General features: G+C 41.5%; 2 protein-coding genes across 4 annotated transcripts in view; both read right to left on the bottom strand.

Annotated features, from left to right (window-relative positions):
- Window positions 1–4,358, bottom strand: part of hace1 (HECT domain and ankyrin repeat containing E3 ubiquitin protein ligase 1) — a 42,475-nt gene extending 38,117 nt beyond the window's left edge. The window contains exons 1-4 of one of the 2 annotated variants that reach the window (XM_039805944.1): window positions 3,948–4,358; window positions 2,429–2,483; window positions 2,101–2,190; window positions 353–457 (exon numbers count right to left, since the gene is read on the bottom strand). In XM_039805944.1, the coding sequence (XP_039661878.1) occupies window positions 353–457; window positions 2,101–2,190; window positions 2,429–2,483; window positions 3,948–4,038 (341 nt within the window). In that variant the 5' untranslated portion in view covers window positions 4,039–4,358. The remainder of the gene's footprint in view (window positions 1–352; window positions 458–2,100; window positions 2,191–2,428; window positions 2,484–3,947) is intronic. The other variant, XM_039805945.1, reaches the window with a different exon arrangement.
- A 2,860-nt stretch (window positions 4,359–7,218) lies between these two features.
- bves (blood vessel epicardial substance) lies at window positions 7,219–24,123 on the bottom strand. Of its 2 annotated transcripts, none has more exons than XM_039807105.1 (8): window positions 23,999–24,123; window positions 20,522–20,774; window positions 16,019–16,143; window positions 14,241–14,428; window positions 13,621–13,729; window positions 10,683–10,850; window positions 10,415–10,556; window positions 7,219–7,659 (listed from the first exon to the last, which is right to left on the bottom strand). In XM_039807105.1, the coding sequence occupies exons 2-8, from the start codon at window positions 20,748–20,750 to the stop codon at window positions 7,544–7,546; spliced, it is 1,077 nt and encodes a 358-aa protein (XP_039663039.1). In that variant the 5' UTR covers window positions 20,751–20,774; window positions 23,999–24,123; the 3' UTR covers window positions 7,219–7,543. The 2 variants fall into 2 exon arrangements, with proteins under 2 accessions (XP_039663039.1, XP_039663040.1); XM_039807106.1 differs by lacking the exon at window positions 7,219–7,659 and adding an exon at window positions 7,680–8,575.
- Window positions 24,124–27,832: the final 3,709 nt, after the last annotated feature.

Raw genomic sequence — 27,832 nt, 5'->3', positions numbered from 1 at the left:
CGTGTGCACGAGGATACAGCATTTGAGGCGGTAACGTGCCAAGAAAGGCAGCGATGTGCCAACTGAAGGCAGGGAAGATGACTGCAAAGTAGCAAACACAGATGTAAACAATGCTGGATTTAAATAGTACTTCAAACATTGGCTTCGCGAATGATTTATGAGGAAGGAAATGCGTTCAACGTGCTCGCCGGACAACAAAGATTCACACGTTTGGAAGAAGAATCAGCAAATAGCTAGAAAAGTCCGGTAAGTCTGAAAGGGACTTCACCGGACCAATTGTCACGAGACCTTGAAAATAAACTGAACACAAACTCGTGAACGGAGAATCAGTGTAGTAGTGTGAGGCTCGTACCCGTTCCTAGCAGCGAGGTGCAGAGGGGTACAGCCTGAGATGTCCTGGTAGTTTGGGTTGGCTCCTCTCTTCAGCAGCAGAACCAGACACTCCACTGACCCACAGCTGGAGGGAGGACAACACAGAGCAACTAAGTGTGGGCAGAGAAGACAACCTGTCCTGCATGCGCACAAAAATCACCTCTGCTCAATATGTGACAGAGAAACAATTCATTTAGCATGGCTTTCAAAGTATATATTCAATTCATGAACACCAGAAGGTAGATATGTTTACCACAGATTTACTCTCTCGCTTCCCACTGAAAACTATTTAAAAGGCCCAGTGTGTAACATGTTTAGTTGTTCATTATCAAAATCTGTGTTGCCCCTTCACAAACATGTCCTTTTTCATGAATATTTACACCCCACCATCAATTCCAAGTGTTCCTTTTGGCTTGAAATTTTACGTTAGCTTTTGCATGAACTGGGGTAGACGCTCCATATTCATGCTCCATCTTGAAATACGTTAGCCGGTAAGGGACATACAGGACGTACTGCTCCGCCTTTCGCGTTTTCGCTGTCACATGATAAACTCACAGGTGCTGCTAATGCTGCTAATTAGGTGTGGGGGGAAAAAAATCGATACAGCATATTATCGCAATATTTTTCGTGGCAATACCAATACGCCAAGTATTGATCTTTTATGATATATGTGTTGGTCAGTTTGTCTGCTTGACAATCACATTTTGCACCAATAAAATTGAAGTGAGATGAACAAACAGAGAAATTTATCTTTTTAGATAAAACAGATGTTGACAAAATTGTCCTTTCGGGACATCATTTGAAATTGGGAAAAATCTGAAGTTGGAAAAAAGGTAATACATTGTAATATATTGCAGAATATTGCAATATGTTTAAAATCGCAATAATATCGTATCGTGACATAAGTATCAGGATGATATCGTATCGTGAGACCTCTGGTGATTCCAACCCATACTGCCAATGGGTATCGTAGCTTCCCGGCCTCGGCAACTTTGAAGAAGGAAACATGGAGGACCACATGTTATCTTAATACATTCTGTGGCGGAGTGGGCCGTCCAGCGGGCAGCAGCGGCGGCCGGAGCGGGCGATCAGAACGGCCAGGGCGGCATCGAAACACTACCGGCCCACCGGGAAAATTCCCGACTCTCCCGATTGCCACTCCGCCTCATGCACGTATTCAAAATCCAAATTTCAGGAACAGGAGTCTTCTTCTTCGCCCAGAAAAAGAAAAAGGATAGTGAAAAAAAGCAAAAGACCGCCTTTTTGAAGCGTGAAGGCTACCGTAGCTGTAATAAGTACTTTGAACTGCGTGGCGCGAGAGAGTTGATTGCGATAGATGATCTCAACGCCAGATGGGAGAAATTCCCACACATTGTTAAAGAATTCAACGGCAACATCTCTTTCCAGAAACAGTGTCCCAGTTACTTTTGGATAATCCATAGATCTCACTGGAGAGGACTACCCAAAAATAGACCCCAAAATTGTTTTTTGTTTTTTTTTCACAATTAGGATGAACTGACCCTTCAATTATTGAGATGAGCTTAAACGGTAACTACAGTTTTTTTCAACCTATTTCCCTATGTTTTTGTGTCTAAGTGACTAATGGGAACAACAATCTTTGACATTGGTCCAGTATTAAGCGAGATGGCTGCAGTTTTTTAAATATGCCGAACAGGAAGGAACTTAAGGGTGTGCCTACTTTTAAATGAGAACAGAGTAATATCTTACTTGGCAGCGATGTGTAGCAGACTTCTCTTGACTCGTCCAAAGGCGTAGTTCACATCAAACTTTGAGTTGAGCAGCAACTCTGACACTGACCTTTTAGAGACAGGATGGAACAAGTACATAATTTCCTCTGGAGATAACAACGCAAACTCACTATCCGTCAGTGGTTACAGATGTACAGAAAAAAGTAAAGACATAATGAGGCTTGTTACAACTAGCGAAAGCAGAAGAGTATGCCACATTGCATGCATTGTTACTCAAGCGCTGGGATCACAGTGTGGCAAACGCCAATACATTGCACATGCTGTAGAGTCTTTGGTTTGATGCTTACCTGTGCTGGTCAGCCATGACCATTGGCATCAGTGTGTACACTGCAGTCTCATTGTCTGCGTTGGGAGAAACAGAAGATAAAACCATTCAACTTGAACTTGACAAAACCTGATAAGTTGAACACTTCCGTACAGACGATATGTCTTACCAAAGTATACCTGAACCCTTACTGGTTTGCACTGAATTGTGACTTTAAAAATTGAATGTGAAAACGAATTGTGGATTTGGGGATATTGTAAAAGGCGCTGACACACCAACCTGATAATCAGCCGTCGGACAGTCTGGTGAGGTCAGTGACTCGAGTCTGTTCGGTGCGTTCCCGTGCCGTCGTCCGTCAGCCTTCATTTTGGCCGACCTGACCTGATCAGACGGTCGGACTCCATGACCAATCTGATTGGTGGAGTGCTAACCCGGAAATGACGAGCGGGATGAGCGCGACGAACGCCTCTCAAAATCTGACAAAAATCTTTTAAACTGACCTTTGTTGAGCTGAAATGAAGACAGATTTCAGCCACTGCACGGCCTATTTCTCGCTTAAAATGTTCTCAGAAACACATTTCGGTGTTACAACTATTTTAGTACAATATGAGATCGTATTCTGAACAAGCCGCCATGACAGTCCGGCTTTGACTTTCCGGAGAAACCAGACCCACGTGACGCGTTCGTCCAATCAGCTGCCGGTTTTCACTTTTTGGGGCGACAATACAGATTAGCGCCGCCTGCTGCTATGGAGACGTATTACACGCTCAAGTCGGCGTCGCTTCGGTGTGTTCCGTGGCACGTTTTGGACCGCCGGGGAGCCGACTGATCAGTCCGACCGCCTTTTCTGCCGACGGTCGGCCGTCGGGTTGGTGTGTCGGGGGCTTTACAGCCCTACTAGACCCACCACTGACTTCAGATGAACTCTACAAAGACCTACTGTACACCAGAAGCCAAATAAGAAATACCCCGGGCCGGACAGGTTGCCTTGCTGAACTCCAAAAACACATTTTTTTTGTAAATCAGTCATAAGAACACCCCACTGATGGACATGTGCTTAACATATTTTAGACTAAAAAACTATAAAACATATTTGCAAAAACCTAAAAGACATTGCGCCGGTGTGCTGCCTGCTTTCTCATAAACAGTCCAATAGCAATAACAATTCCAATAGCACAATAAAAAAATAAAAAAAATAAAATGTATATAGTAAATTGAGCCTCAGTTTCTGCTGTCAAGTCAAACTGAATAACAACATACTGAAACTCCCTCTGGCTGCCTGCTGCTGTATGCTAGACTGTCAAAGCTAGCAAACTCAATACAAAAAAAAGGAGTAACGTTGACGTTACATTGACTAAAACTTAACAGACGTGACCGGACCTAGCAGGCTATAGAATACAACCAGTGTGGCTGACAGTGACAGAGGCCGAGGCAGGGTGCTATGACACCTCGGTATGACTGTATTACCACGTGAACACCATTGTTTACACTGCCAGCTCGCGCTGTTTTAGCTAAAGCCTTTAGCATCCTGTATGGGTTACCTTCTGGGAGTTCCACGGTCCTGGCCCGGCGAAGGGAACGGGTCAGCCGACTGAGCTGTACGTTGAGCTGCTCCATCGCCCGTTCCATCATAGGTGAACTGTCCACCGAGATGGAACCGAGGGAACAGGCTCGCCCGTTGGATTTATTTGTTCCTAACGGGGGTATGTTGTTCCTGGGCGTCGTCCATGGGCGCTGGCAGAAGGGGAACCGTGTCTCTTCAGACACACCGATTTACAGTACACACATATATTTTTTTTTATCCAGCCACAGTGCTCGTGCTGTACAGATACACCGACAACGTTATTGCCCAGTCTCTGATACTTCCTGTTGTGATGACGTTTAGGTGCTACGCAGTGTGGGTGATGTAGTTTGGGCTCAAAAGCGGCTCTGCGGTCAAATCAGCCGTAGTATGCGAAAACCATAGGCGAAAAGCCGGTGTAGACCAGTCGTCCTTTGAATATAAATGCGTGTGAGATAACGTAAGATGAGATAGACTTTATTGCCCCAGAGTGGAATTTGCCTTGGCCATGACAGGGTCTGCAATATAAAATCACAGCGAAAAGAACAACAAATGTGTATCAATTACACATGCCCATCGATCTACATCAGAAAATATAATTTAATTAATTGTATAATATAAATAGGCTATAAACAGTGATCAACCATAAGGACAAGGACAGCTACGATATAGCTATTAGCCTAGGTAGAGTTAAGGGCTGGGAATAAGGATTGTTTGAAACGGTGGACCCATGGATCTATGTATCATCCGTCTGAGGGGAGGAGCTGATACTCAGGATGGCGAACATGTTGGATCCATTGACATATATAAAAGGTTGGATCTGAGGTGATTTTTTTTTTTTTCTCATAAAGGTTTGTTGAAAAATATCCTGAAGACTGGCTGTTGAAGAACTCCCATGATCTTCATGGGCAGGCTGTCTGTATAAGTCAGGGCATCTGGCAGCCTAGAAATCTAGTGGCAGCAAATTTATTTTGCAGCCAACATCTTGATTTGGGTGTGGCTTGTCAGGCCAGGTATCTGGGCCTTTGACTGTACTGTGAAGTTACCAAACTATGCAGACTCAGAGATACCATATTGCATGAGGCTCTCCACTACCGCAGGATAGAACAGAAGCTGTATGGACTTATTTCTGTTTCTTTATAATTAAGCAAAAAGAAAAAAAGAAGGTTTGAGACATATTTCTCTCACTGCAATCATAAACCAAGTTTCTCTTTTTGCATCTCAAAAAGATTTCATTTTGAATCAAAAAGTAAAATAAAGTAAAATAAAAACCTAATTTGAATTATTTAGATATTTATATTTACATTATTTATAAATGTCTATATTCATTGCCTTATTTTATTAATTTCAAGTGCTATTTCATAGGCATATTTATCTATTTATGCATGTATTTAATAATTTAATAATAATTAAAATAAAAAATGGGGCATTCTATGATTTTTCTCTAAGATGCCATTGTCATATTAATCATTAACAGGGATCAGTCATATTCTGTCTTGTGTCTGATTCTGATTCCAGATACTGACTTTTTAAATGGATGCCTTCACACTGGATCTTTGGGTCGATGTTAATGAGCAACAACTTTACTGTAATTAACCAAGCTTGGATGGCACATTATGGCCACAGGGGGGCACTCCACTCCTACAAATACAGGAAACATCACACCCTAACTCACTAACAATTCAGTTCTCAAAGATTAACATGCAAAAAACTGAGTGAGATGACTGGTCACTGGTAACATATATTTAATGGGTTACAACAGCGAAGTCACAATAATAACTGAATCCAAAGCTTAAACATACAGCAAACATTTCACATTACATTTCACTCCAAATGTTTATTTAAACAACCAAAGTGCACTAATTCTGTTCAAATCCCCACTAACTAAGATTCTGTTGTAAAAGCTGTTACACATATTGTTGCTAAAACAGGAAAAATGCTTGATGGATGTGGATTTGCATCAATGCTGAACAGTTATGTTTTACCGAAACACATTCAAGAATTTATATCATTCTGTTTTGACAGTTAAGTGGAAGTAAAGTCCGACAAATACAGGATTTCTAGACCAATTTTGCTATAGATATTTGAATATTTAAAGCTGCACTAATCAATATTTTTACACTACCAATAAATGTAATGTGAACAGTGCCACTCTTTATGACAAAACCCACAGATAATTATCCCAACCCTGCAGTTCCTCTCAGCTCTACGGAGCTCTCCAGCCCCCAATTGTATTGTTTGGTTCAGTCTTAGCCTTGTTTTTAACAGGCAGCTGATTTCAGTTAAAACGCTCTAAAAACACACTAGACTGCTACTGCTGTACCTCCTAAGACTGAAACAGCAGAAAGACACAGTTAGCAAATACCTGGTAAACATAAGGTCACTGGAGCATTTAGCCTCTAAAAAGCCAGATAATGTTCTCAGGGGTTGGTGGAGACCAAAACGGAGCTAAAGGAGAGTGAATATTAGACTATCAGACATTCATATGTTGAACACAAACCAGTCCTTCCAGAAAAATGCGGAGTTTTTTTGTGATTGTTACGGGCAAAAATCCTTGATTATGCAGCACGTTTTCTTAAAAAATGCGATGGAATATGCGGGATATTTATGCAATTTTATGCAATGAAATTGCGGGAACTTGTAAAAATTGCGGGAACTTTCAAAAACTGCGGTTTGATGAAAAAGAGAAAAAAAAAAGTGATTCCCCCAACACCCTGCTTTTCGATGATGTTCACGTCGCGTAATTACGTCACTTCATAACGTTCCCATGGCAACAGGGGAAAATGGCTGCTCTTGTGTGAAGTAAACGCAACATTTTTCAACTTTCTGTTAAGAGATATGTGACTTTTTTGCAACGAAAATGCGGGGATTATGAAATCATGCAAGTCCCGCATATTTTGCGTGGAAATCGGTAATTTATGCGGCGAAAGTGCGGCGTATTTGAAAAAATGCGGCCCCCGCATAAATATGCTGACTTTGGCTGATTATGCATTGAATTATGCGATCGCATTATCGCGTTTTTCTGGAGGGACTGACAAACACCACGTCACGGTGATAATGTTCCTATGTGTCTGTTGGATGGGCAAGTGTTTTGCATGTCCGTTATAACAACTTTGTAAGATGGTAATATGTCAGTTATGTGTGTTACAACCTGTTCTGCAGCTCACAAGTTGTCAAACAAATCGATTAGTACCGCTTTTAAAATAAATGTTAATAATATATCAACCAGTGTTTCCTTTTTTCTCATTTTCTTTTAAAGAATTGTGACGAAGATAGTATGTAACATTTTAGAGTGTAAAAATAAACTTGTCAGTGCTCTCTGGTGGACAAACTATGTAATGGAGACACTGTTTCTAAATGACAGCATATAGTCAGACATTATTTACCTAGGAAAACGGCACGGCTGATAACGTCGGCCATGCCGGTGTATCAATCAGGCTCTGGGCGTTAGGTTGCTAAACAAATAGCATAATATGCATTTGATCTTGTGGAAAAACTGCTGCTGTAACAAGTGAATTTCCCCATTGTGGGATGAATAAAGTATTATCTAATCTATTCTCTTCCCATGCATGCTGGCTACACTTCCTTAGTGGAACGGCGAGACTTGGAGGGCGCAGGTTCTTCAAAAACGTCATCCTCCATGCCTTCTTCTATGGGCTTCATCTTTGAGGAGGTTTTAGTGCCAGGGGATTCTAAAAAAAAAAAAAAAAAAAAAATGAAAGAATCTGAACTGAATCAATTCAAAAATTTGAATGAATTCTATCTCACAGGCGTCCACGTGGCCACCTATTTTTTTATTCTTTGTTCACCGTAGACTAGAGGCATGCAAGAAAAACACATTTTTCTTCAAGAATTCAAGAAAGCATGGGGTGAGTAATACAAATGATCATTTTTGAGTATTTCTTCAAGTTCATTGTGCCAGGACTAATTTTATTTAGACACAGTTCAATGTTTCTGTATGTTAAAAGTATCCTGCTTTGAAAAAAATGTAGTTTGATGATATTGAAATGTACGTTGTGGTGACTGAACACTGATAAACCGAGAAACCCCAAAGTAGAAGCGAGTGGAAATAATTAGTGAATGAAAACAGTACAGCAGAGAAAGTGAGAGCGGCAGAGTGCAGAGTATGACATGGCACTGTGCTGATGAAATTAGTGCTGTGACAACATGGAGGACGTTATATTATTATATCATAATATTATAATTTTTTTGTTGGTATTTATGTCCTGCATTTTGGTTATCAGTATTGGCTGATTAGGACGGTAGAACTGCAATTTCCATGTTTTTATGGATGAATAAATTGAACCTCTGAACCTCTGAAGTAATAGGCCACATTCATGGTACAATATAACGCACAAATGGGATGGGTGCTGGATCAAAACAATAGCATAGAAAGAACAAACTGATCTGCACACCAATTAGCTCCCGTTAGAAGGATTTAAATGCTAGTGACATTTCGAGCCCACGTCTTTCCCTCAGCTTCTGTTTGTTCTTTTTACACGTTCTTGGTACACCAGCATCTCTAATCATCTTGAGGTTAGGGAAATAAACCAATGGAATACTCTCCTGTAAACTGGTCTTCTGAAAGGCACTCATGGTTACAGTAACCTGGAAACACATTAAAACATCCTATTACATGGCTTGGTTGAATACTTGATTTGTCAATCACGGCATATTTGCTATTTTATATATCTGCTATTTCTGTATAACAGACGGTTGCCATGGACAGAGTTCTGATCTTAAAGGACAATTCCGGCGCAAAATGAACCTATAGGGGTTAATAACATATGCGTAGCGAGTCGAACGTTCTCTGGGATCTGTTTTCATGCTAATCTGATGTGTCTGTAGCTTGAAACTAGCTACAGCAAAACCGGTGTTTAGCTGCTAACAGTGCAAACAGTTTTGTACCAGCGGCAATCACTCTGTTAAACAAAAGTTAAAATTATTTGCACAAAACGCACAAGCACTTTGGTCATGTACTGTTTTCTATTCCTATTTTTTCTATGTTTTACTACCTGTTTTTATATGTTTTAATGTTTTGTGTGTTGTATGTTATGTTGTGGTCTACAAAGTATTTAAGGATGTCCGGCCTCTTAGACTGTAAAACTAGTTTGCCTACGGGTACCAATAAAGTAACCTAACCTAACCTAACCTAACCTAACTAACGCTAGCTTTCGGGGCAGAGGGTAAATCACTATTTCTAAACCACTGACAAGGCTCAAAATAGCACCACACTTAAACGGTCGCATAATGAGGGTCCCTACATGCAAACCGAAGCATTGAGAACTTTGTAAGTTTACAGACAATTTATTAAAAAGATAGATTATAAAGACAGCAGCGTTAATGTTTACATGCGGCCGCCATCTTGGATAACAGTCATGACCAGTCGGACGACGAACGCTGTGCCACCAGCAACCAGTAACAAACACAGCGTTTGTGATTCGACTGGGGAGCCATCTCCCTGCCCTTTGCTGCATGTCATTCCCCTCCCCTCTCTCTCCCCTTTCACATCTTTAGCTGTCCTATATAATAAAGGCCTAAAATGCCCAAAAAATAATCTTAAAAATTATTTTTTTTTTGTTTTTAAATCAATATTTGTGCTCGTATGGAGCTCACACCGCTGATCAGCCAATCACAAAGGGAGAGAGAGGGCAGATGAAACAGGGAGCACTAATAGCGCTAATGGCAACAGTGCTAGCAGAGCATTAGTTAGCTCCATGGTTAGCTTACTCACAGAGGCAACTTGGCCTCCGCCAGAGAGCTGTGCTCATCAGCGGCAAAGTTAACCGTCCCGCCTGGGATGCAGGCTTCTTCACTGGGTAGCCTCTGAACGAGTAGCCGTGTAATAAGCTGTGTAATAAGCTGTGTAATAAGCCGTGTAATAAGCCGGGTAATAAGCTGTGTAATAAGCAGGATAATGTAGAGTGAGACAGTCATTGATTAATCAGCAATATCTGTTATTTATTCACTGCTACAACTTATATTCACACTGTGCTTTATGTTCATACTGCACTTTTATGTTGACACTGTACTTTATTTATGTTCACACTTACACTACAATTGCATTGGTACAATCAATAAATTGACTGAATTTAAATTGTTTTTGCAACATAATCTTTTAACCCAATCTTACTTTTTAACCTAATCTCACTTTACTTCTACTTAACATTTTTATTTCTTGCACTGTAGCTATGTTACTTTACCTTACCTTTTACACTTATTGACTAGCTCTTTTCTTACTCTTACGTTTACCTTGAATCTGATGTGAGCAACTACAACTAAACAATTTCCCTAAGGGGATCAATAAAGTATTCTGATTCTGACTATTGCAAATGGACCCCTTCAGGCTGATTCAAGTCCTGCATCACCCTGTCTGGGTTCTAATTCGCAATAATGACCGGCTCACTCTGCATTATCCCTTACTTGTTGGGTGATAATGTGACTTACGGAGCGATGATCCAGCCGATCCTCCTCGTAGGATCTGGTTCAGGACATCGTCAGTGTCGCTGGTGCTCGCCATGCTGTTCCTCATCTGCGTCATCGACAGTTGAGAGCACAGGCTGGGCTGGCGTTCCATCTTCTTCACTGCCTGGGACACATCCACCAATAAGCATTGTTGTAGCTGTCATGCATTAAGGTGTTGATACTTCCAGTGTTTGTGCCACTAAAAAGTTTTTTTGTTGTTATTATAGTTTGACAGAAGAACTGGACCCACCTTGTCACTGAGTGTGGGGTCATTCAGAGAGTACAGTTTGTTGGTGATGTCTTTGCCAATGAGGTACCGGAACACCTCATTGAGGAAAGTATCTGACTCCAGGAAGTAGGTGAGCCTCTCTCGAGACCAACACAGGAACTTACAGTTCTCCTCTGCCACGATGGTCACCTGTCAATCAAACACAGCATTTGTTTTTCAGGAAATAAGGATTGTATGATCTATCCATTAAACAGAAGGAACAGCTGGTCCAAACTCTCACCCATTTTCCATTTCACCACTGCAGTCATTGAGGAGATGACAAGGCAGGTACATTTTTATTTATTTATGTTTCTATTTATTTAAAGCTATAGTGCGCAACTATTTCATATTAATGAGCGTCCGTTACATTCATACAAATGAGTTTATACAAAGCTAATTAAGCCTATTAGCTCTACAAAATTCTCTCTGTATTTCTAAGTATGGCGATGTTTACAAAATGGTGCTGCCTTTGACTTTCGCGCACAGAATGTCGAGTGATGCGGTCATAGAATTTGATTGGTACACAACAAAATGGCGATTTTTGTTAGTTGTCATAGTGACAATTTGCGTCAGTGGGGCCGTAAACTGTGTCGCAGCTCGCTGGGAGGAGAGCCGCCCGACGCAGCTCGGGAGACGGTCCCCAGAGTTGCAGGGAGTGAGGAGGGACAGTTAGACCCAGCGGCAGTGGGTCAGCGGACCGCTAACGTTAGACCCAGCCCGCTGTTCAGCTCATTCTCTGTAACCAATGCAGCACTAACCCTAACCCTAACGTTAGCTTGCTAACTCCGCTTTAACATTACCCCCTCGCCACATCATTTACAGAAAACAAGCTAAATAAAGCTGTCACTTGTGGCGATAGCAACGTGCTTTGCATGGATGAAGCATGAAGTTAATTTGACTCTAAGCGATGTCACACGTTTTTTAGGCTACAACATTTTTTGTCACATACAGCAAACATCTCACTATCCGCGAGCTGCCTGTCCCCTGAACACACTGTAAAAAAAAACGCGGTCTCTGTAGACAGCCCAGGCTCCACAAACGGCAACAACAACAAACTGCGCCAACCTGCACCACCAAACATAACATAACTCACAAACAAAAAGTTTTCGGGGTGAGGAGGAGGGAGGGGCGAGCTAGCCTCTGTTTTGTTTGACAATAGGCTCGTTCGAGATGAACTGCGCCTCACCTGTAAAGCGGACGAGAGCAGGCGGCAGCAGCCGGGGGCGGTGACAAAAGTCCGCTCTCAAGTCGGACAGTTTTCAGCTGATTCCAGCAGCCTTCAGGCTGAACAGGAAGTGACAGAAACACTGTGGTCCGATTCCAATTTAATAAAATGTTATCAGACCCATATATCAGCTTGTACACAGTCTCTAGTTGTTTTTATTATGACAGAGTAGCTGTCAAAATGCTCTACATGCGATCAGTTGCTGATTTTAATTAACAACACACTGTAGATGATCCATAATCTGACCAGATTTAGTCTCTCTGACTTCTAAACATAACTATCAGCCAGACAACAGGTGTTCTGTACAGAATAAGCTTTTAAATCAGACAAATAGCAGTTAAAATCCCTCCAATTCAAAATCAATAAAAAGTTTATATAAAACGTCATCATGTTGAGTCGATTCTGAACCAATCAGCTGTTGGATCAGCTGAGAGGCCGGCGTTTCCCAGCATGCCCTGGGTCCGCCTGGGTCTTGCAGTCGGTGGAGAGCAACTGCGGCGCCTGGCTCTAAAAACTGCGGCCGCCTTAGTCTCGTGAGATTATCGTTGCCCACGTGTGCATGACGTCAGAGCAAGTCGGGATCAAGTCGGACACAAATCTAACCGGCACGCATTGGGCGGCGATCGCCGGTGATCAATTCTGCGCAGACTTGGCTCATCTCGAACGAGCCGAATACTTCGGACGTCAACAAGAAGTGACGTTACCCAACATCCCTTAGAGCACTTTTAAGCGGCTGCCTCTCTGCCTCGTAACCTTACTATTCTACTGAACATTTGTCCGTTGCTGCAGAACCTCAGACGACGACAGACAGAAGTCGGCTTATTATCTAAAGTTTATACGTTACCATGGAGGTGGCACGCATACAATTGGCTGCTGTTGTGACCATTCTGCTACGTTGATTTTAATGGAAATGGCCTTTCTATCCATTTTATTTCTATGGACGCCGTTAACGCCACCGCTGGGAAAGGACAACAGCAGCATTCCGTTTTGGAGACAAAGAGGACATAAAAACAAGATAAATGACCTCCTCTGACAAATCCATCATGTTTTTAAATCCACCGTGTCCACTTTGAGCTACTAGCAATTGGTGGGGGAGGGGTGGTGTGCGTTCAGGCTTGAGTCATGTGGACAGTGTGGTTGTCATTAACTTAGAATTCCTCATGGGGGCGACAGAAACTACGCACTATTAGAGTGTTTAATCCCTGAGGCAATTTAGCTATGAAGGCACAAAAGGGGTTTGTTTCAAAGTCAAAGTATTTTTATTAGTCTCCCTAAGGAGAAATGTCTTTTGGACACTGGGAAAAATTGCTGCAAGAGTTACAACAAAGACACAAAACAAGCACAGGGTTGAAACAATTAAAGGTAAAAAAGTGTACAGTAAATATATTAGCTACTCAAAGAGCTGTGCAAATTGCAAATTACAAAATACCATTTTCTATACTATGCCAGAAAAAACCCAATCCTCATTCCTACTTCCATATGCATCCATGCATTCAGTCATAAAAAAAAATTAATTTATCCATTCATAAATATCCATACATTCAGTTAAAAATGTGCATTCATTCCTCCATTCATATCCATACATGCATTCAGTCACAGATATACATTAAAGAATTCATAGTCATACGTTCATCGCTGCTCATTAATGAGCTTGACATTGTTTATTTCTTTTATCTGTCTGATTTCCCTTGTTACCTGAAACTTCTCTCCTCTGTGCATCTCAGTGGACCTGAACTCTGGAGAGTCAATAAATGAATTGGTATAGATGTTGTGGAGGAAATGGCCTCGGTATGATACCTTCATCCTGTCACACAGAAACATCCAAGTCAAAATTCTGATTAATCTTAAAAACACAAAAGAATGCAGTCTCTTTTATGTGATTTAGCCTTCTTCTTTTGTTAAAAAAGTGGCAGCCACTTGTGTTGATTGGTGAAGCCAAGTTCCTCTCACAATCATCAGCTTAAGCCCTCATTTACTCTCAGAATGACTCTCAGACTTTTAGTCCCAAATTCACTATCAAACTTATTTAAAAAATAAATACTAAATTCACTCTCAAATGTCCATCTTAAATCCCAGCATAACTGTCAAGATTATTCAAAATGTTCAAAATTCAGTCTTAACATTATTCAAATAGTTACAAATTTACTCTCAAAAATTACTCAAAATGTCCCAAATTCAATCACATTAAAAGAATGACTGAAATGATTCATCTTTCACTGTGATTAGGTATTAGGGTATATTAAATGTAAACCTACATGAATATTTGTAGGTTGATGTCAGAACTGATATTTTAGATTAAATCAGACAGCACATACTTTCCTTTGAGGAGAATGCTGAGGCGTTCGTCCACAGACGTCTTGTCCTCGGCAGCGTAGGCCTGGCCTTTCTTCAGGGTCTGGATGGTGCAGAACTGTCCCGTGAGCCTCTGAAACAGAGCCTCCCGCACATGGAGGGGCTCAAACATCCGCTTGTAGATGGACCGCAGCTCCCTGTCGATCTTAATCTGACAGAGCAAAATCACAGCATTAACTCATCTTTCAAAAGAAAATCTAATATAAAAGGTCCCATGACATGCTGCTTTTTGGATGCTTATATATAGACCTTAGTGGTCCCCTTATACTGTATCTGAAGTCTCTTTTATATAACAGGATCAGACAGGCTCAGAATAATATAGAATAGTCACTTAGATGCGTGTGAAAATGGGGTCCAGGTTGAAAAATACGGAAACTACCCTTTAATGATTGCTTACAGGTATGTCATGAATGCGCACAATGAGACAGAAGAACACAATCAGGTCAACTGGAGAAACTAACCACTAGGTGCGGCAATGACTGATTGACTCTAACCTAATTACCAATAAGGGATGCTGCAGCACAGGCTTTCCTACAGTAATGCTGCTGAATTGAGTTGATGAATTGCAGTGACTGAGAAGGACGGGTCTCCGGTCTCATTATGAAAAGTCCTGGTCTGATTCTGTCAGCTCACCGGGAGCCCCTTACTTTCACTAAATCCCCTGATGGCACCAGTGGATTTGATCTGCTTCTCATTACCATAAAGCAGGACCAAACCCAGGACACGCTGCTTCCAGCCCCAGGCGGCCTTGAGAAACACTGAGGCTCATTAATGAACACACTGTTCCCCCAGCACCTGGAGCAACTATTTCACTTTATGCCAGGATCAGACTACACGAATTTAGCCCAATTTTGACCCGATGGACACGTTGCAGACAAACGTTCAAAGTCGTGGCCGATAACGAGGGACGGGACCGACAAACGTGTGCCTTTACCTTTTGCAGTGTGACATAATTTTCGTTCTTTTTTTCACCTGGTGTGACATGTTCCTACGACGTGTTCCTTGGCATTGACCAATAGGAAGAGAGAGCGCTCTCTGGCGCACATACAGTATGTAAACATGGTGAAAAAGGAGAGACGCTACTGCTGCTGTCTGGTGGAGGAAAGATACACACAGTGCCCATATAGGCTTTTATTTTTTTTCACAGCAGGGATGGCCCCGCTTCCCAGCACTGCACGCTAGCGGGCTAGCCACTAGCAGTTATCTGTTTCTCTTCACCTTGACCACTGACAAGCAGAGAAAACAGGCTACACCCGCCTACAACCACGAGGGCTGCACCTGATTGGACGAACGCTACACGTGGGGTTCCCGGATTTCAAAACAGACCATAATGGCGGCTCGTTTGGAAAATGATCTCTTATTTTATGAAAATTGTTCACCGAAACGTGTTCCTGAAAACATTTTAATGCAAGAAATAGGCTGTGTAGTTGCTCAATCTGTAGTTATTTCAGATCGACAACGGTCAGTTGATTTTCGTGAGTTTTTTGAGAGGCGTCGACCTATGAACTTGCGCGTGATCTTCACGGCAGCACGCGATAATCGGTCTGGTTGCTGGTCGGTGGCATACTTCTGTCCGAGACACAGCAAGAATTTGGCGATATGTCTGTCCAGTCTGAGATAGGGATTGTTATTAAAGACAAGAGAAATGGCGTAGTCTGATCCTGGCAGTGAAACACTCCAACGACCTGAATGTTAAGCGACGGTCAGAATGTGGATGAGGGCGTCCTGACCTAGAACTCACCGGCCTGCGCTTGTACAGCAGGAAGAACAAGTGCATGAAGTTGACCACCAGAAACACCACGTTCCAAACCATCACATCCAGGTTGCACCTGTACAGAGTCGCCCACACAATGAAGAAACCACATCCTGTAAGGGTTCAAGACACAGAAAAAAAAAAGTGGATTTAGGTGAAGATATGTCTAGACACTGAGTGGTAGCACCATTGGCGATTTTAGACCCTTTTTTTGGGGGGGGGGGCGCTCAAGCCAAGTTGGAGCAGGAGTGCGGTTGTGAAGTTTAACGTTGGTAGTCCCCAGAGAAGAAGTTGGTCAATTCATGGCGCAGATTAGAGTCCAAATTCAAACGTGAGCAACCAAAATTGCTGAATGTTAGAACATTGTGTCAAATTGGTCGTTATTACTGTGACTTTATAAAGTGTCAGGTTTAGTTCCATCGTGGTGTTATTAGGGTCAAAAAGCTCAGAGATTATCGGCTAATGGAATTACTGATTAAGCAGCCTTTTGCAAGGCACTGTATCCGTGTCAACACTCTCATTAGGGGCTGAGCCCCCCCCCTCCCCCCCCTAAAGGTCTGATCCCAGAATCGCCCCCTGGGTAGCACTTGAAAGTTGTATACTTCAGTCTGGTTTAATATCAATTCATAAAGACAGCATTTATAGCTACTGTGGTTGTAATTTCAAGAAGTTCAGTTCTCCTGCTGTGGGTTATTACTGCTTGCTTGTCCTATTGACCTGAAAACCACCAATAACCACAATTTAAAAAGATTCAATCCGGCATGGAGCACTGACATGAAAAAAGACTACAACTACATAGACTTAAAAGAATACGCCACTGTTTGTTGAAATAGGGCTTATCACAGTCTACCCTGGCTGTAGATAGGTGGGCCAACGCATTTTTTTCGTCCCAGTGCAAGTAATTAGGTTGTTTTTTTGTCTTTTGTTGGCTCACTTTTACTCACAACATGCTAACTGGCAACATAGGATTCCATTCACTATGCTAAGCTAACTAGCGGCGGCCCTGCCGGTGTTGCACCGGACTAAAACGATGCATGCTCAAAAAATGCGTTGGCCCGCCTATCTACAGCTAGGGGAGACCGTGATAAGCCCTATTTCAACAAACTGTGGCATATCCCTTTAAATAAACTAAATAAAATGAAATAGCATGCTAGACAAAAAAAATGGTATACATAAAAACACTACAATGTAACAACACTTATTTCCGTAGCGGTCCAGGGCCCTGTTCTTCTGTACACAGAATTGTGGATGATTTGACATCCACAACTCTCGACTTTTTTTTACAATTAAATGTTTTAACTCTGTTTGTTAGAACACACTACACACAGGCCTGAAATACACATATATGCTCAGGTCCTATATCTGCACAGATGGAGAGATGTCAGAGTGAGGGGGCTGCGACGGTGCACACCTTGGCAGTGCCCAGGAGGTGAACTGGGGGGCTGTGTGCGGTCACGGAAGGCTTGTATCATGTGGACGTGCCGACAGTTTGGTTGTCATTACTTAGAAATTCCTCATGGGGGGGGCGACAGAAACTACGCACTATAGCTTTAAGCTCAACCTGCAAAAGTGCCTTTTATATACAACTTTCCATGGTGAAAACACATCAAGTTAGATATGAATGTTCTCATGTCAATATTTTTTTATTGTTGAGAAGTTATCGACATGTTTTATGTTTTTTACAAAAAAAAATGGCAATAGAATAAAATACAAGCCGTGCACCGACAGGAAAATGAACCCAAATTTAGTTTGAGACACTATTAGCAAATGGGATTCATTCAAAAATTCATTCTGAATGTTATTCAACGCTTTCTTCACACGGCTAAACTGGAAGAAAGGATTGTTGGGAAATTACTGAAGCCTATAATTTATTTATCATTATTTTGGCTTTTATTTATCACATTGTAGAGTCATTCAGCTGCAGCTTATTTTATTTTTATTACCTGCTTCATGTAGTTCTACTGGAACATAGGGTCAGTTTCAGCAAATATGACAGAAAGTCATATTTTTTACTGCACCTTTAATATAATTATGACTCACCTAGTCTTCGATAATGGACCACCCAAGATGTGTTTAAAGTTACCTGACAGGATAAACTATTGTAGCTCTGTTAGTTTACTTTTCCTCTTTCCTCTATCTGTTTCTGTTCCTCTGTAAAAACCCTCTGAGACTGTGCCAAAGTGCGATATAAACAAATGAACTGTCAAAATGTCCCATAAATCCGGCTGCTTCCTGTCCCCACTCTCCTTCCAAGCAGAAGATAAACATGTTGGAAGAGCTTTTTCCATCTCCCCCCCACCCCCCTTCCCATTCTCTCCTTCCTTTAACTCCCATTGTCAGAGCCTTTTAGAGCCCCAGCACTGTTGAAGAGATCCCGCTTCGTGCAGGAGAGCTTAAAAGTCAACTAAACCAAATCCTTAACAAGCTTTACCAATACTTCTGATGTACATCTAATTCAGTGGTGGAAGTATTCAGATCCTTTACTAAAGTAAAAGTACTACTACCACACTGTAAAAAAATACTCTGTTGCAAGTAAAAGTCCTGCATTGAAAATGTAACTCAAGCAAAAGTACGAGTTTCATCAGGAAAATGTACTTAAAAGTATTAAAAGTAAAAGAAAAATCCATTCCCATCCCATTTTAGAACAGCTGTGTGTGTAATGGTCTTATCCTTTCAGCTGGACTTGTAGGCCGTTATATTGTTGGGCAGTTTAATTTATAATAAAACATCAGATTTTATAAACTACATGTGTTTTATGGGCAAATATCTTAATTTGCAAAGTAACTAAAGCTGTCAGACGAATGTAGTGGAGTAAAAGTAGAAAGTGGCATGAAAAGAAAAGACTCAAGTAAAGTACAAGTACCTCAACATTTGGACTTAAGTACAGTACTTGAGTAAATATACTTAGTTACATTCCACCACTGTCTCAAAATGCTTCTCAAAGTTTAGTCTTAAGTGCTGAGAATTCATGAAATGACTATCAAACTTCAGTATATGTGTATAAAGTATACATTTTTCGTCGTTTTTGTTACTTTTTTTCAATTTTTTTTGTCGCCATTTCCAACGTTTTTGTCGATTTTTTTCCGAGCTTTTTGACGTTTTTTTTGTTTTTGAATCTTTTTCCAACATATCTGTCACATTTTTCAACGTTCTTTTATCGTTTTTTCCCCCTTCAAATGCTATAAAATTGAAAAAAACTAACAAATTCAATGAAAGTAGTGAACTGATCATTTATTTTACTTGTGAAGAGCGTTGTATGGAACCATCCAAGTTATTTCTTTTTGACAATTTGGTTGAAAGAAAACCCAAATTTCAAAGCATTTTGAAAATGAGGACAAGAATTACTCGTACTCTCCCAGTTATTTAAGACAGCTCCAGAGGTCTCTCCAGGGGTTAGGAGCTGCCAGACGGAGCTTGTGATGGCACTGAGGAGACAGAGACGTGCGCCAATCTTTCAGGAGAGGAAGAACGTTTTTGAAATGTTTGACGAGAAGCAGTCAATCAAATGGTATGGTTTGGACAGAGCGGGCATAAAAATACCATCAAATCTAGGCTATGTATAAGCAGGGTCAGTTAACAGCACACTAGTTTAAAATTTGGAATGAAGACCTGATGGAAAACGTGTATATCTTTCACTTCCAATGTGTATAATATAATGTATTTTCTTGAAAAAAATGTATTGTCAAATGTGTGTTGAATGTAAACTCTTAGGAATTTCACCATTCAATGTGAATTTATCTTAGAACATTCTTAAATAAGGAAATCTATTCAGTGATTGGTCCATGCCTATGGCGTCATCCAAAATCAAGCATCTGAGATGCTTGATAACTAACTTTTAAGCACAGCTTTGAGCCAAGAATTTTTTTACTCTTAAAGTGCTCATACTATGCTTTTTGGCTTTTTCCCTTTCCTCTATTGTGTTATATATCTTTTTTGTGCATGTAATAGGTTTAAAAAGTGAAAAAGCCCAAAGTCCACCCCAAAGGGACTTACCATCTCCAACAGAAAACACTGTTCACAAACTGCTCCAAACAGCTCTGTTGTAGTCCAGACTCTACTTTCGTGATGAACCTGCGTCACTTTGTAACACACGTTATAATGCTCGCCTAGCTGCTAGCATGGCACGCCCTCATACTCTGCAACTGACTAGCTAGCAGTCTCACTCTGTAGCTAAAACAGAGAGCTCAACACACAGGGTGAAAAGAGGAGCTGCAGCAATGTGCAGTACAACAAATATATGGTGTTTTTTTTTTCAAATTAAACCATGTAAACCTATTCTGGTACAACCTCTAAATACAATTATGAACCTGAAAATGAGGATAATATGAGCACTTTAAGTCAATTCTTAGCAGTGTTGTTGTGAGTCATTCTCAGAGGCTTGATATATACGGGACCTGTTGAGGCTGTGATAAATTTAGTGTTAGCCAATGTTTCCCAGCTACAGTGTTATCAGCACTGGAATGGCATCAGCAGGGGGCACTGTGGATAGACCTGTCATCAGGAGGAGGCGCAGCAGGATCATGTGCAGGCCCAGGGTGGTAGGGATGACCAGACCCAGCAGCAGGGACAGGCTCCCCAGATGGAAGAGGAGGTGGTGGGCCTGCTCCCACTCCTGGCACGAGGTGGCATTGACCTCCGCCGTCGGGACTCCTGGAGTGGCCGAGGGGAAGGAGGGCAGCGTGGTGAAGAGGAAGGGGGGCAGCTCTGGGGTAGAAGACATCCTGCAGCACGGTCACCTTGAAAACTAGGGCACAGTTGGAGAAAATGTGAGTGGAAATGATGAATTGCCCGGGGTGCATCGTTAACATGCGGGTCACAGTGTATTTCTGCTCCTTTTTTGCTCTATTAGGCTTATTCTCCTCTTAGCCAAGATGTTTGAAATAAAATGATAAATGCTTATCAATTATGATATTTGCTATATTGGCCAGCAAAGTAAGCCGAAAAAAACAACATCAGAGATATAAAGTTGTTAACCCTCCTGTTGTCCTTGGGTCAAATTTTATATCAGAAATATGGGTTTCTTTCAACCAAATTGCCCAAAAATAGCATGGATGGTTCCATACAACGTTCTTTGTAAGTGAAATGAATGATCAGTTGAATTTTGGATGTTTTATTCAATGTTATAGCATTTGAGATTTTTCAAAACAGTGATTCAACGGTCACGGTCTGTGATTATCCATCAACATATGTTCCTCTGATATTACCTATTCAACGTTTATTTACTATCAATTCAAAAATCTGTGTAAAACTAGTGGCAATAAGTTGGTATTAGTCGTGTATATATACTAGTGGTAAAGAAAGCTCCAAAATGTTGAAAAAAAGCATTCAAACTAGTGATCATTTTCAGTTTTGACCAAGAACAGGTTGCATGGTCGCAGTAAGACAACACGGGTTCAGGTGAACATGGTAGCAAACAGTTGCCATGTAAACCAGAGGTTGATGCATAGACTATAGACCCTGACACGCCAAGCTGACGGCCAGGAACTAGTGGCGACAAAGGCCGACTGTGGCGTCGCCCTTGTCCTGGTCAAAAAATAGCAAAGGAACACACCAAACAGACTACAGCCGAGGGCCAATTGGTACCTTGTACGTTTTGCGCCTGCGGGAGAGGAAATAACTCTCCATACCAGCAAGTGGCGGTAATCTACTCTTCATTCAAAAAGGGAAACCGGATAAATTTGCTCAAATCTGCAGCGGCAGAACCAAACAGAGCCTTACGGTCCCTCTGTTTCACTACCCGCTGGGAAGACAGTGGACACCGGGAGAGGGCTAACCAGACTGTCCCTCTCCCGGTCAGTTCTCTCGGCAAAGAATTCTCCCTACAGTGGGAGAGGAGTGGAGGGACCGACCGAACGTCCCGCTGCTGGCTCGTTAGCTAACGTTAGCTTGCTAATTCCAAAATTGTCACATATCTGGCGTTAGCAATGTGCTTTCCTACGATGTGATAAGAGCGCGTGAATAAAACATTAATTTGTTACATTTTACTAATTTAGATGCTGGCAAGCTAGCTTGCTTGCTAGCGGGCTAATTGTTTAGCGGTGCAGAGGGTGCAGAAAGAGAATTCTATTACGTTTTTTAAATTAAATATCACGGTATAAGATATTAGTTTATTTTGTAATGTGTAGGTATGTAGAGATCCCTTAAAAGTAATGTTATTGTTAAAACAAATATACCAACACAAGTAGTTAATGTTTATCTTGTTGTATGTTTGCCATCTTATTGACATAATGTGCAAAATTAGATATTCCAATCGGGTTTTTTTCGAAGAAACATATGAACGTCATTTTGGACCAGTTTTGACAGCTCTTATGTGTATTGGATTGATCAGATGAGATGAAAAAATAAAGAGTCTTGTGTGTGCCTCTCACAGTTGTTCATTTGTTTTGCTCACACTCATTTTCAAGCTGATCAGCCAATCAGATGAATTTGGCCGACGTTGAATCGGCCAAAAAAAAGGCCGACGGGTGGCCCAACTTGGACTGATGGCCAGCGGTCTAAATGAAGCCAAAACATCTTGTTCGCCCCCTGGTGGCTAGCTGCAGTATATGTCATAAGCCCCGCCCCCTCCATGTTAGCGGATGGGACATGGGCCAAACTAAAAAAAACAACGTACATGTCAAATGTTTTTTTTCCCAAACATTTTTAAATGTCAAGTTAGGTAGTTGTGTGTTTATTTTTCTAATAAGTTTGGTTTCAGTTATTTGAACGGTGTGAAACATCATGATTGACAGATGTGATTGGCCATGCAAGTGGATAAAAACATGCCCAGAGACGGTCAGGATGAGCCGCGCTGCTTTTGCTTAACGCTAAAGGGTTAGTCCGGATTCACCGAAGTCACACAATAACACACTCAAACTAACCGACTGAGGCAGCATTAGACCAGCAACTAGCCGATCGAGGCAACAGTGGACCAGCAACTCTCATGTTCTGCAAGGTAAAATTACTGTTTTTGTCAATGGAGTCTGGTTGCTTTGAAGAGAGGACAGATAATGGCTTCAGTTCCCTGTCGAAAAGGGCTGTCTGACGGCAAGGCAAAGCGGTGAATATATTTTAAATATCTTAAATTGAAGGGATACTTGTCCAATTTGAAACCAGCTCTGTGTCCTGGCAGTGTTGTAAGGCCTCCCTCCGTGGCACCAGCTATCGGTTCGTTAGTCTCACGTCTTATCTGAGACGCAGAGGTATACTTATTGTGCAAAGGAATAAGAGGCCATAGTCGTGGCATGTGGTTATTAAACCACAGCTATGAAACAATCACATCGCTTGATTAGAGGTACCCGTTTTATAAAAGAATATTGATTAGTGCAGCTTTAAGGAGTCTTCCTGCCCAAATACAATTGCTCTTTGTTGAGTGCATGTCAAGTTTTACCCACTGGACAACCACTACCTTTGTGGACTACTCTTCTGTATTTATTCATTTAGCTGGTTTTCTTAATTTTATATATTTCATATTTTGTTGCATTTGCCTTATTCATTTTTATACAACAGTACTTATTTTCTACTTGAATGATGACCGATACAAAAACAGTTACAGTATGTTGGGTGACATTTTAAAAAAAACACTGTATTGAACAAAGAACTATTCATGTCACAATGTCACATTACATCCTATGATAATCTCACAATAGGCGTGCACAAAAAAGCTCCTTTATAAAAAAAAATATGGCTTTATCTGTTCTACTCTAAGATGAACTAAAGTAGGCTACAGGTGCTCACAGAATAAAATCATTCATATTTTGTTACAAAATGAAATATTTGTACTTCCGTACTATAGCCTAAACAACATCATATTCTCCCAGTGTAGCAGAATCAGCTGCTGTGTGTTTTTTCTCTGTCCGACTGATGTGATCTTGCCCTGGGGGGGCTCTCATATAAAAATAGATGTGGGGGGATAAACATGCAGTCTCCTTACAGGAATTTCTCACAGCAACAACTTTACAACAAGAGGAAAAAGGTCTCATTACTTACCGATTCAGCAGCAGCCGGTGGTACAGCAAAGAAGGAGGAATGGGTTTTGTGAAAGACTTGAGACACTGCTGGTGACTGTAGGCTGGACCCTCAGATGGGGGATGGAGGGGGGGGAGGGCTCTACAACGTGCGCCGCACATTCCACACAGCTGACAGGGAGAGACTAAAATGGGCAGGAAGGGGAAAGCAGTGGACCTGCAGGGACTGAGAGCTCCGAGAGGGGGAGACAGAGCAAATATTAACCGCGCTTTCTGTAAATGGGAAAAATAGTGTCCCAATACACTGCCAAATCAGTCAATTTAATGAGCCGCCAATATAAGGAAAAGATTCTTTTGAAGTTCTTTTTTTCCCAAGTGGATATAAAGATAGCGCCGCCCTGAAAGCACTAAAGAGAATCTACAAGAAAGAACGTGGCCAGTATTACCCATGATTCTCTTAGCTTTCTGGACTAGCTGTTTCTTCCAGAGGGAGCTCAGGTCCAGTCATCTTAGAGCAAGTAGAGCAATGAGGCTATTCCTGCTTCTCACAGGCAACCGATAAAACCAGCAAATGAATGAAAAAAGTTAAAAGACTTCCAATAAAAGAATAAAAAGAAGCTACATCAAAATGTCCTCAGAGACATTAAAAGAGTTCAGCTTTCCGCATCAAGTGAACTCTTTTAAAAGGTCCTAAGACATGGTGCTCTTTTGATGCTTTTATATAGGCCTCAGTGGTCCCCTAATACTGTATCTGAAGTCTCTTTTATATAGGCCTTAGTGGTCCCCTAATACTGTATCTGAAGTCTCTTTTATATAGGCCTTAGTGGTCCCCTAATACTGTATCTGAAGTCTCTTTTATATAGGCCTTAGTGGTCCCCTAATACTGTATCTGAAGTCTCTTTTATATAGACCTTAGTGGTCCCCTAATACTGTATCTGAAGTCTCTTTTATATAGACCTTAGTGGTCCCCTAATACTGTATCTGAAGTCTCTTTTATATAGACCTTAGTGGTCCCCTAATACTGTATCTGAAGTCTCTTTTATATAGGCCTTAGTGGTCCCCTAATACTGTATCTGAAGTCTCTTTTATATAGGCTTTAGTGGTCCCCTAATACTGTATCTGAAGTCTCTTTTATATAGACCTTAGTGGTCCCCTAATACTGTATCTGAAGTCTCTTTTATATAGACCTTAGTGGTCCCCTAATACTGTATCTGAAGTCTCTTTTATATAGACCTTAGTGGTCCCCTAATACTGTATCTGAAGTCTCTTTTATATAGGCCTTAGTGGTCCCCTAATACTGTATCTGAAGTCTCTTTTATATAGACCTTAGTGGTCCCCTAATACTGTATCTGAAGTCTCTTTTATATAGGCCTTAGTGGTCCCCTAATACTGTATCTGAAGTCTCTTTTATATAGGCCTTAGTGGTCCCCTAATACTGTATCTGAAGTCTCTTTTATATAGGCCTCAGTGGTCCCCTAATACTGTATCTGAAGTCTCTTTCCCGAAATTCAGCCTTGGTGCAGAATTACAGCCACTAGAGCCAGTCCCACAATGAGCTTTCCTTAGGATGTGCCATTTTTGTGTCTGTAGCTATTGAGGACCAACTGCCATGCTTCGCTCGTTTAAAAGCCGTGAGGTCTCTCTCTCATGGGTGGGCCAAATTATCTGGGCAGGCAAAGCTGAGAAAGGGGAGGTAACCTTCCCCCTTATGATGTCATAAGGGGAAGATTCCAGATCGGCAGAGTAGGATACCCAGGGCTCGATTTACACCTATCACCATTTCTATCCACTGGGGGACCATAGGCAGGCTGGGGGAACTCACTGCTTTAAACTCCAATATTTAATATAAAGGCAACGTTTCGACACTACTGGGTCTTCTTCATGCAAATGGTGAACACATTTGATGAAGGTGGGGGCCTTACATTCAGCCGACCCACCCTGTGGCTTCAATTAGTCTGATTAGGTCTGAAAGGTCTAAAAGCCCCACTCCTGACTCAATTGAGAGAACACTTTCATACAGTTTTTTTTAACAAGCCTATGCATCTCAAAAAGGGCCTTTTAAAATGTAATATTCACAAAGGAGTACATGATATTACTATGCACAAAAAAGGAAAAAAAAGGAAAGGAAAAAGGAAAAACATTCAGTGGAGGAAACAGTCTATGCCAGCCTGGGGGGGGGGGCACAACACACGTAACATGTGGTTAAATCATTGACATGCCAAATAAGAAAAATCCACAATAAAATAAAGAATAATTTATTTGTACAGTCCAATATAGACACCATTAGCCTATTTACACATCTCCGTTTTACATCTGCACAATGTTACATTAACAATAGGCACCGATCTAATCTGTCAATAATACACATTACAGGACATCTGCAGCCGCCTGTTCATTTTACAACGCTATACATTCATACTGTACTTATACATCAAAAGTAGCTGCTTTTAATGGTTCTCTAAAAAGTTGACAAAGCGTAACCTTTAGGTTTGGTTTAACAGGATCATCGGAGCCTAAAACCATTTCAGTACACACAAACACTCACAAACTCCTCAGTTAAATGTTGCGTGGCTGAGTGTGAAAAAGCCAAAATGCGAGACGCCGATCAGTGAAGGAGTAAAGATCTGCTGTGTTCTGCTCCAGTATATGATTGAAACCACACAGAGTCAAACAGCAAATGAACTAAGCGCTCTATCATTTTTTTATCTGCCTATAGGTGATTCAACCCACCTCCCTTTGCTGCGTGTCATCCCCTCCCCCTTTCCTATCTATCTAAACTATCTAATAATAAAAAAAAAAAAGCCCACAAAAAATAATCTTAAAAAACAACATTTTGGCCGCCCAGATAGCACAGTTGGTAGAGCGGGCGCCCATATATAGAGGTTTACTCCTTGACGCAGCGGTAGGGCTGAACGATTAATCGCATTTGCAATAATATCGCGATATGTCACGTGACTCGCGAGAGCAAATCAGCCTGCACTCCGCAGAGAAAGCATCAACTTGGCACGCTAACGCTACGCCGTACCTTGAGCAGATTTCTGTCATTCAAAACAACTCAATAAGTTGTAGTTTAAAACTTTTACAGCCATTTTAATAAAAGGAAGGGTTTTATTCAGGCTCGAGTCCGTACGTGCAGTTAATGGATACAGGCACGCAGAACTTAAGGCTCGGTTAGCAATGATTAGCTCCGATTATCGGTTAGCTCCGGTTAGCTAGCTCCGTTATAAAGATATGGAGCGGAGGAGACTGCCGCGGAGAGCGGTAACAACCAGACTCTGATAAATGACATTCAGGGAGCTTTCACAGCAGCGTGGCCGCGTTGTTTCAATGGTTTTATTAGTACAGTTAATCCCACGGCAAGACCAGCAGCAGCATGCTATTGCTAACGTTACGATAGCCTCTCTGAGCAAGTGCAACGTTGACGCTGTTATGCACACGGCACGCAAATTCACCAGGGGGAGGGGCTGGAGGCAGCTCCTCTGTGTGCGCTGTAAAAAAATACAGTTGTGTGTGTGTGTGTGTGTGTGTGTGTGTGTACTATATTTTTAACTTACTGTCTAGTAAAATTCAAAGACAGTGTTTAAAAAGTGCAATCCACATGTTTACATATACAGTAAATAATTAAATAATCTAAATACTACTAAAGCCTGGTACAGACGGCAGGATAATTATATATATAATATATTCACCCCTCCCGACAATCTTAAGGATGCTCCGATTATCGTAAAATAATCTGATCAGATATTCCTGCCGTGTGTGGTGTGTTAAGACTGCTCTCGTCTGCTCGGAAGGCCGTCGGGACCCCTCCCATCTCAAATCGGGGATATCCAACATGTTGGATTTATTTGGCCCGATT

This window comes from Perca fluviatilis, chromosome 7 (assembly GCF_010015445.1).
Source record: "Perca fluviatilis chromosome 7, GENO_Pfluv_1.0, whole genome shotgun sequence".
In the NCBI taxonomy this organism is placed as follows: Eukaryota; Metazoa; Chordata; class Actinopteri; order Perciformes; family Percidae; genus Perca; species Perca fluviatilis.
This window is presented reverse-complemented; position numbering and strand designations above follow the sequence as displayed.